Source organism: Halyomorpha halys, unplaced genomic scaffold (genome assembly GCF_000696795.3).
Source record: "Halyomorpha halys isolate HHAL.00 unplaced genomic scaffold, Hhal_1.1 Scaffold966.1, whole genome shotgun sequence".
In the NCBI taxonomy this organism is placed as follows: Eukaryota; Metazoa; Arthropoda; class Insecta; order Hemiptera; family Pentatomidae; genus Halyomorpha; species Halyomorpha halys.
The window spans coordinates 102,377-112,641 of record NW_027114821.1 but is presented as its reverse complement, the minus strand read 5'-3'; the positions used below and the strand labels follow the sequence as shown (position 1 = coordinate 112,641).

At 30.7% G+C, this 10,265-nt stretch overlaps 1 protein-coding gene across 1 annotated transcript in view; it reads right to left on the bottom strand.

Moving 5' to 3' along the window:
- Nucleotides 1–593: 593 nt before the first annotated feature.
- LOC136795074 (sodium/calcium exchanger 1-like) overlaps nt 594–10,265 on the bottom strand; it is a gene marked incomplete at its 5' end in the record, with an annotated part of 23,490 nt that continues 13,818 nt past the window's right edge. The window contains 1 exon segment of the mRNA XM_067051932.1: nt 594–2,718. Coding sequence (XP_066908033.1) covers nt 2,514–2,718 — 205 coding nt within the window.

Sequence of the window (10,265 nt, the reverse complement as noted above, 5' to 3'; positions counted from 1 at the left end):
TATTGTTTAAAACATCAAACGATCGGTCTTACTTAGATGAAATCTAGAAGACTGCAGTAATAATAATGTAATGACAGTTATCAATCAGCTCATCTTGATTCTCTTCCTCACAAACTGGAAGATCAACAAGGCCTCAGTAGCCAAACTTTCACACAACTTCTACTTTTCACTAACTTTAGGCATGTTGTAATAAATTACTTTAATGAAAACTTAATTCTTACTGTAAATGCTTATTGTTTATGCAAAAAATATTATGTAGAAAGTAAAGTGAACCCAATTGTATAATTATTTTAACTCAGTTTTTGAGAGATTAAAATTTTAACTAAAATAGCCTTGTACTATTTAATTTAATCGAATAGCAATTTTTTTTACTAACATTTTGGTTTTATAATTTTCATGTTTTAATTTTATAAAATAATTAGTTATTTGTCTTCAAATATACTTTAAATATTTCTATATTATAATATGAGTTACAGTAATTACTGACCAGTATTTCATTAAAGAAACAAATAAAGTAAAAACCATAACATGGGTGTATGTTGATCTCTATGGCCCATAATTTGAAGTTTAAGGAGAAATATAAAGTCATTAAAATTACAAGTTTTATATTAGTACTTTATTTTCATTAAATTAAAATATCAATAATTTTACAAAATTTTTGTTAGTTTATCTTTAAAACTAATACTGTTGATCTAATTGTATATGTACATACAAGACAGAAAATCATCCGAGTATTTAGTTATTTTGTTTTCTTTTTCTCATTTTTTAAAATGAAGTAAATACATATTTGGTAATTTTTGAAATAATCTAATATTTTTCATCAAGAAGGAAATATATATTAACACAATATACTATCTTGCTTTCTGTTATAGCGATAGAACAGTAAGGAAAAATAAAATGATCTTCTTAAAAAAACATAAATTTTAATCGATTCCAAAATCTTAAAACATGTGATTGACATACAATTTTTTATTTTATTGCAAATCTTGTACAAGGTTGTTATTTTTTTTCAATTAAAAAATATAATAAAGTAGCAGTAAATAGGCATTTGAATTTTAAAAACAGCTGATCATAAACAAATACAAAATAAAAGTAACAAATGAACTTTTCTTTAAAATAATTGTAAATTGTATTTTTTTTTTCAATTAAATATGTACTTACTAATAATAAAAATAAATGGGAAATCGCTGATTGAATGCAAAAAATGTTTTAATTCACATTCCAGTTTCTGTTCTTTGTAGTTATTATAGGGAAAAAAAAATGAGAAACATGAATCATAGTTCTATTGATTTCATAAAGATTAAATGATGTATGTACATTGTTACATCTATTTGGCACCTATGTTAATTGTACCACTAATAATGAATGGAGAGGTTTCGGTTGTCATCTTCTATATTTTATAAACTTATGAAGCAACTTCATATGAATGTGTTAGTCTTCTGGATTCTCAAATACTAATAAAAATTTTAATAATTTGTTTTCAACTAAAATAGATTTGTTAAAAGAGCAATTACCAGTGGAAAAATTTCTTTTAATTTTGGTATATTATTTAAAATAGTTTTATAATTTTGTATCAATTAATAAAACATGATGATGTTACAGTATTCAATGTTGTAATACATTCGATCAGTTAGATAAAAGATCTGAATTCATAAGAATTTTTTTCCCATACCTTATAGTTTCTAATTACGAAGCTCTCATTATCTGAGTGGTGTCATGAATTTAATTTGTCCTTGGAATGATGTTACTCTGATGGAAATAATGTCTTATGCTTTTCGAATGTTGTGATATTAGGTTATATAAAATTTTCAACTATTCTCTCTGAGCAAAAGTGGGAAAGCAATGTCTGATGAATGAAAATACTTATATAAAGGTTCTTGGTTGCCATACAGTCCCTTTTGGTATTCCTTATGGATAGTTGTTGAACCGTACTAAGTTAATAAGGAAGTTGTGCTTTTCTACATTATTAATTGGTAAAGTATAAAATAAGAATAAAGTAATAATGTTAAATAAGGTGAATATTGTAAGGAATAATCGTTTTTTAAAAAATATTTAATTTATGTTACAAAAAAAAGCTAGTGATTGTTGTTTAGTACTTTATTCACGTAATTTGAAGTATCTTTCTATCCAAAAGAGTTACCAATTTATCGAATTATTAATTAACAACTTTTGTCTAAATATTTTAAATTCTCTATGATATTATTTAGCATACCATTTATGTCTTTTGATGGCCTACTATATCACATTTTGCAATTTATGTTTTGCAGTTACAAATTATAATCAGTATATATAAGATAAGTTTTCACCATTTTAGATCGACCAAATTAGATAAAAATAAATTGCATTTTTCCACTTTTTAAGTAGTAATTCATTATATTTTATTTCTTGTTAATATAAAACTAATAAATATTTTGATTATTATTTGGCAACTGAAACACATTGAGGTCTACTTTAATTGTAGAATTGTGCCTCGTTTACAAAGTTATTTTGGTAATAATTGGATAGCTAAATACTTATATAATCTTTATTACACCATAGACCTCAAGTGTTGACATAGTAAGGTATAGTATCCATAAAGAAACAAAAATAATTGATGTGGTGTATTTAAAACAAGGAGGTCCACCTAATTCACCTCCTACTGGCTTACATCTTCTACAGAGGATAATGGTTATGGCTACCAGTGCTTCTGTGCAGAACAATGTCACAGAGAATGCTAAGCTGTAAAATAAAAAAATATATTTAGAGCATACATGAGAGCACAACTTTCAAAATAAAGTTAATAAACTGAGAACTGTTTTGTGATCCTATAGTATATGTTGATAACATGCAAATTTCCATTTTAAATTTATGGGTACTAAAGTCTTTGTCTTATTATATTCGTTAAACTTGATAACACTAATGAAATATATTAAGTTGAGGAAAATATAAGGTGAGTTTACAAATTTTTATGACTGGATTTTCCCAGTGTAGGGCAGAACACGCAGGCCTGTTTCACCAACATCATTGGTACTGACCACCACGTTTAATATTGGAACACTGCTGCAGCCCCACTAGAGCCCTGATCTTATACTTAGGATCTTCTTTTTATTACTCTGATTACAGAACAATGAGAGGGACCTAAACTAGAACCAATTCAACTTGATTCCAGTGGCCAGGCAGCTTTGATGAGGTCCCTTGAAAACCTGCATGGAGACTACCAGGGAGCCTATGAACAACAGAAAAAATGCTGGCAGCAGTGTATTGATGATGCCTAAGAGTCATATTTTGAAAACGTTTGGTTTGCTGTACAAAAATGTTTAAGAAATCTTTGGTTCTGAGATCAATCTTGAAATTTTGTGAATGCTCCTTATACTATATTTAATGATTTAGTAATTAGACACTAATTTATTTAGTTAGTGAAATCTTTTTTTAGAAAGTCATATCTACTGAAGATGCTCAATAGTCGGTATATCAAATGCTATATAAATTTTGTTTTGCAATAGTTTCTTACACTATTTTCTAAATTACCTGGTAATCACTATTGCAATGGTTCAATAGTTACATCAGTTAATTCTTTTCTCAAGATACTTATGTTCATATAACTTTTACTTTTAAAAGTTTAAAGGTAAAAATAAATATTAGAGGCCTACTGTTGTATGGTATCATTTTGACATCATGAACTTTTTTAAGGCTGATTTCATAAATTGTTGGTAGAATATTTAGGAAATTTGCTTTTTTAAAACAACAGTGTTGAAATTAAATTATAATTAACCAAAAATTTAACATTATAACATTTTCATTTTTGCAGTTACCATGTTTTACAACTAAGCATTCCATTTCTTTAATAAACAATGCTGATAATTATCTCAAATATTTGTCTCAATATTTATGGTTTAGCAAATGTAGAATGAACTCCTATACAAAATATATTGCAAATTATTTTGTAGCATAATTATTACAGATGAAATTATGAAAAAACTCCTATATGTTATACACCAACGATAATGATATTTATCTATTGACAGAACAGATTGACTATTTTTTTTTTTTTTTTTTTAAGATTTCAAAGAATTGAGAAAATCATTAAATACACAAACAGTTTAAACATAAATCAACCAATATTTTCTGTAAGAACTCTGAAACTATATGCCCTTACTGGTTTAGGATGACTAACTCTATTAGAATTAGGTTGGGAAAGCCATCTTTCTGTTCCAGTAACAAGTTATTTTTCATGTCATTTTTTTACCATCTGTACCTGATACTTATTGTCGCTGTTATGATGTTTTCAGTAACCATACATTTTTTTCATAATACAGATAAATTACCTTACATTAGTAAATTTCACTTTTTTTCTATTTTTCATTTGACCCTCGATAACTCAAATTCTTTAATAACACAAATATATATATTTTTTTTTTACTCCTTGAGGAAACCTTGTTTAGCTTTAAACGATTTCTCAAGAAAAGTTACCTCTACAAATGAAAGGAAAAACTGCTTCTCTAGGACTTCAAGAAAATTTGTCAAAAACATTATACCTATATTTACTACAGGCTAGAGTTAGCCACAGTTTTTTTTTTTTTTTAAACTATTTTAATTTATCAACCACTTATGGGTCATCACTAAATTACTTTTCAGATTCGCAAAGAATAGTCTTCTAATTTTAGGCTTTTAGGCTATACCCTCGATCAAACACTGAATAGTAAGGTACCAGATTCATGTTCATCTGTAAAACTATTGCCACATGGGAGCCTGTGGTAAAATTTGATTAAATTTTATTGTTTGGGATTGTTATAAGTTTGGAGTTGGAAATTGAATCTGTTTTTTTTGTGGGTTGAAAAACATTTAAGCTACTGTAAATGGTAACCATTTCAACTGTGTGGCTACTACATATCGGCAAAAGAGAAAATAGACTCATGTTTATAACAATATCATAGAGTGTTATTTTTGAGTAGCCTTGAAAGTGAAAGACAAATGTTTGGGGAATGAAGTCCCCAAGGATAAGTTGATGATATTCTAATACCTTGTAAAGTAGGTAGATCCATGATCAAATTGAGCAGTATGGTAGAAACACTGACTGTGTAAGATGGTCTCTTTAGTAAGTTGATTTGTTGCTGGCTTAGAGCATGTCTATTTGAGAACCACTCATTCATAGTATAGTTGGTAACAGAGAGGATTTCAAAAGAGTAAATGAGGCCAAGTTATTGTCTTCCAAGGTCGAACGAAGTCTCGCCAGAATCGGCATATAGACAATTGACAGTGCTGGAACGGAAAGGTCCAGTGACTATTCTGAGGCCCACATTTTGTCCAGTTCGCCATTTTCATATTGGTACTCCGGTAATTAGTGGTATGCATTACAACCTTAATCCAACTTTGATCACACCAGCATTCTGTATGGGGTAATGATATAAGTTCGATCTGTACCCCAGGTGGTGTTACTAACCATTTTCAAAACATTGAGGGATTGGAGACAACTTGCTTTTAATTGGTTTATATGTGGGATCCAACTCAGCATCCTATAGAAAGTCAGTCTGAGTTATGTAACAGTGCGGGCGAAAGTAACTCTTAGATTTTAATGGTCATTGATGGCATTGCCCTCGGCAATCTTTTACTAAAAGGTATCATCATATACCTTCATAACTGTTAAGTTGATGGCAACCTTCCGACAACTGTTATAAACGGTACAATCGATATATACACAGTTTGTCACAGAGCAACATGTATAATAAATAATTTTTCTTACAAAAACAGGATTAGCAGAGTTTTCATTTTATAATATTTTACATACATTAACAAAATAATTTTTAAATTAAAATATTAGTTTTGTGCACAGAAAAAACAATAAAAAAACTTTTAAGTTACCATTTTTGATTTTAGTTTGCAAATTTTTTCTGCTCCTAATGGTTTAGTAAGGAAGTCTGCAATTTCAAACTTAGTAGGATAATATTGTAGTTTTAAGTTTCCTTTATCATACTATTCTTTAATATAATAGTACCTAACCTCTATGTGCTTGCTTCTTTTATTTATTATACCTTTTCTGATAATGTCTATAGCATATTATAGTCTCCACACTTTCACCAGTCAGTTCTTTTAACAGACTTTTCAAGTAAATCAGTTCTTCACAGCATTCCGCACTAGAGATATATTCAACTTCAGTGCTACTTGTTGCTACAATAGGTTATTTTCTTGATATCCAACTTATTGGAGCTACGCCATAGAACACCACATATCCATGAGTGCTCTTTCTCGAGTCTGGGTCACCTGCATAATCACTATCACAATATACAATAAGTTCATCGGGACTGTCTCTCTTGCAGACCATACCTTCATGCCTATGACCTTGCAGATATCGTAGAGTCCTCTTGATATTCATTATATCCTAATGTTTTGGGTCCTCCACTTTCCTGCTAGAATATGCCACCGCAAAAGCAAGATCAGATATAGTTTTTGATGACAAGAACAATTGGCTTCCAACAATTTCTCTAAATGGGAACTTAATACACTTCCCTTCTTCACTATAGTTTTTATTTTGCAATACAATAGGAGTTGGTGCAGATTTTGATTTATCCATTCCGGTTTTTATAAAACCTCTTCAAAGTATCTACCTTGGTGTATTTTCACTTGTCCAGCACTTTCTACAATGTCAAACCCAATAAAAGTTTGTGGTTTCTCATTCACAGTTATCTCAAATTACTGTTTAATATCTTTAATAAAGTTTATCAATTTTTTATCCGAACCAACAACAATTCCATTATCCACAAATATTGCCAAGATGACCCTCTGTTCAGTTTTTAATTGTAATAGACTTCTACTCTTGAGAAAGTCAGTTAACCTTTTATACCTGTGAGCTGGAGTTTGTTTAAGACCATACAATGCCTTTTCTAATTTGCAGATCTTATCTTCATGATCGTACCCTAGAGGTACTTTCATATAAACCTCTTCGTTTAACGTTCCATACAAAAACGCTTTTTTCACATCAAACGTTTTTATATGAAAGATTTTTTTTACAAATAAGGCAAGTATCAGTCATAAGGCGTCTGTCCCAACAACTGGACTGAAAATATCATATGGGGAATAATCTACCCCTTCCTTTTGATGGCACCCTCTTACTAATAAACGTGCCTTGTAGTGGTCATCGTCTTTGATTCTAAAAATCCACTGAATTGTAAGGATATGCTTACCTTTATCTTCGTCCTTATCAACCAACACCCAGGTTTTATTCTTTTCTTCTTCTATGGCCTTATTCCATTTGTCTCTGTCAGGTCAAGATATTGCCTCTGAATATGTCAACATTACGTAGTCTTCAAAACGGCTGTAAAATTTTATTTGTCTTCTAGTCATTTGATTTTCAGCTTCTGGACTTCTCATTTCCTGGTCAACGGCGGGTTCTTCACCTTCGTCATCAACGGAACTTTTGAAAACAACGTCCAAATTTGAGTCACCAACCAGCGGAACTTCTTCATCTTTCAGTCCATCTTCTGAATCGGGTATGGTCTTTTCAAAGTCAATAAGTAAAATTTCCGTTTGTGTTTCATCAACCGTAATTTTTTTATTTTCAGTAATTTTGCTATCTGATTCTTCAAAAAACACTACATGTCTTCTGATCACAAAATTTCTTCTTGTTTTATCTCAAAGCCTGTAGGCTGTCCCAGCATATCCTACAAAAGTCAATTTTTCACTTCTGACATAATTTTGTTAAATGTTTACTAATTTTGGCATTGGCAGTACAGCCAAATATCTTCAGATAACTCAAGTCTGGCTTTTTATTCTGCAGGTGTTCAGATTTGTCAGTAGTAGGACTTCTATTTAACAAGTATGTAGCGGTATAGGCCGCTTCACCCCACATAGCCTTGATAATATCTGAGTACAACAGCAAAGCTCAAACTTTATTCATTAAAGTTCTATTGAACCTTTCTGCTACACCTTGATGTTGAGGAGTATATTGTGGTTTCCAAAACAATGCCACTATTACGATACCACTCAGATAATCTTTTATTTATATATTCACCACTTGTGAATTCCATGTGAATATTTTTGGTTTTAGTTGTCTGCTGTCTTTCTTGTTTCTTAATGTGTTCGATAATGACATTAGATGTTTCATCTTTACTTTACAGAAGACATATTTCAGCAAAGTGAGTAAATCCATCCAGAAATGTAAGAATATAGCGTTTTTTATCTCGACGATATTGGTCCAGCTCCGGCGAGATTGGTCCAATCAAATCAGTGTGAATTATCTCAAGTGGATAAGCTGCTTTTGTTCTTTCTACCTTGAAGGGGATTCTGGTCTGTTTGGCAAGAACACAAGTTTCACAATTTTTAGCAGTCAAATTTTCATTGTTTACATTTGACCCACTTACCATGGATGTAAGCTTCTTAAGATAGTCATAGTTAATATGTCTTAATCTTCAATACCAGATTTCAGGTTAATTTGTAGCATAAGCCTTCGCATTTGAATTTACCTCCAAGTCCACAACATATAATCTCTCAGAAGGCCTTTTTCTAACTATTACAGTTTAATATTTTAAAATTTTTTTTAGAGAAAAACACAGATCTACCGTTCTGTGTTATTTTATTTACAGACAACAAATATCTACTGAGATCTGGGATATACATCACGTCTTTCAGTTGACACTTGTCACTTTTTACACAACCAATCATCTTGGCTGTCATGGATGCACAATTTTTTGCAAGACCTACCTCAGCATCAATAGGTTGTGCCTGCGACAATATACTTATATTGCTGGCCATATATCTTGTGGAACATGAATCTAAGACCCCTTCAGTTGATGATTTACTGCAGCTTTCAATAAAGAAAAAAGCTGCTGACGTTTTCACTTTATTTTTAGGAAAGAAGCAGTCCTTCTCTTGGTGCTTTGTTTTGTTTACATATACCACAGGATTTTTTCTTGGTTGGGCAGTTTTTACTCAGATGTCCTTTTGAGCAAGAAATTTCCTCGTGTCTGGAGCAGTTATTCAATTTCTTCTTACGTTGGTTTTAAATGCTACCTGATTGTCTGATTCCTCAGTAGCATTTGTAGAGCGTCTTTCTTCAGCCATCAGTCTTGTTGAATTTGAAAGAGATTCCATATCAGCGTTTGTGCTTTCTCATGCACTTATGAGATATTTATACTTCTGGGAGGCTCAAAATCTTTAGAAATAATCTCATTTCCCGTAGACTTTTAAGAAGATGTTTACCTTGAATTTCCACATTTGGAAGTTCTCAGGTACTGTCAGCACTTCAATTCGATTTATTTCATTTAAGCTGTTGAGATCCATTTTATATTACTGGTTGCTCTTTTAATGAACTTTAACTATTTTTACTTCACGATATATTTGAACTCGAACAAACACTACCACACTATTTTTACTGTCTCTCTACAAATTTTAATTTCGCGAACTAACTGGGCCCATAAACTGTTGAACGCGAGGGTGCTGGACACACAAATAAAATGTTTTTACTGTTCTTACTGTTTTATGTGTTACAGTTAGATAACATAAAACGTTCTCACTGTAGTGAGAACTAAAAACACAAAACGAAGCTTCATGGCAACCTTCCGACTACTGTTATAAACGGTACAATCGATATATGCACAGTTTGCCACAGAGCAACATGTGTACAATAAAAAATGAATTTTTACAACACACTTTAACACATTAAATTTTTTTTTTTACATTGCCTGTCCTTTTTATTAGAATATTTTATGAAAGTGATAGATCTGTCTAGAGTTAAACAAATTAAAACTTTTGGTAGACCGGTAGCAATTGGAGGAGTGTTGGATGTAGATTTGTTGATTGAACCTAATTTTTTTTTTTTGGAGAGGTATGAATGGATTAGGCATGGGGAAATTGTATGTGATTAGTTTATGAATTAGTTCCATATTACAAACCGTGTTCAATACTTTTTTATAGGCCTATTAGGAGGATATCAGTTTTACATTCAATATTTATGTTGTTATCGTCTGTGAGGCTGGTCAGTGGGAAAATAGTGGAGTGGTGTTCACTGAAACCAAACTGTTCATCTATTGTTGTAAGTTTTGAGTGTAAATGTGACTAGAGATTATATTATTTTATTTATTTTGTTGTTATTTTATTATGTTGTAGTTGGTTGGGGCTTTTGGGCGTAAAACCTTAAGGTCATCAACGCCCACGCTTCTCACTTTATAATTCTATTTCAAGATTTGAAATAATTTAATTGCTAAATAAGTTTGAATAATTAATTATTTTAGATTTTTTTAATACATATGACAAACTTTTGGGTTTAGATCTTATTCAAAAGATTATTCCTTTTT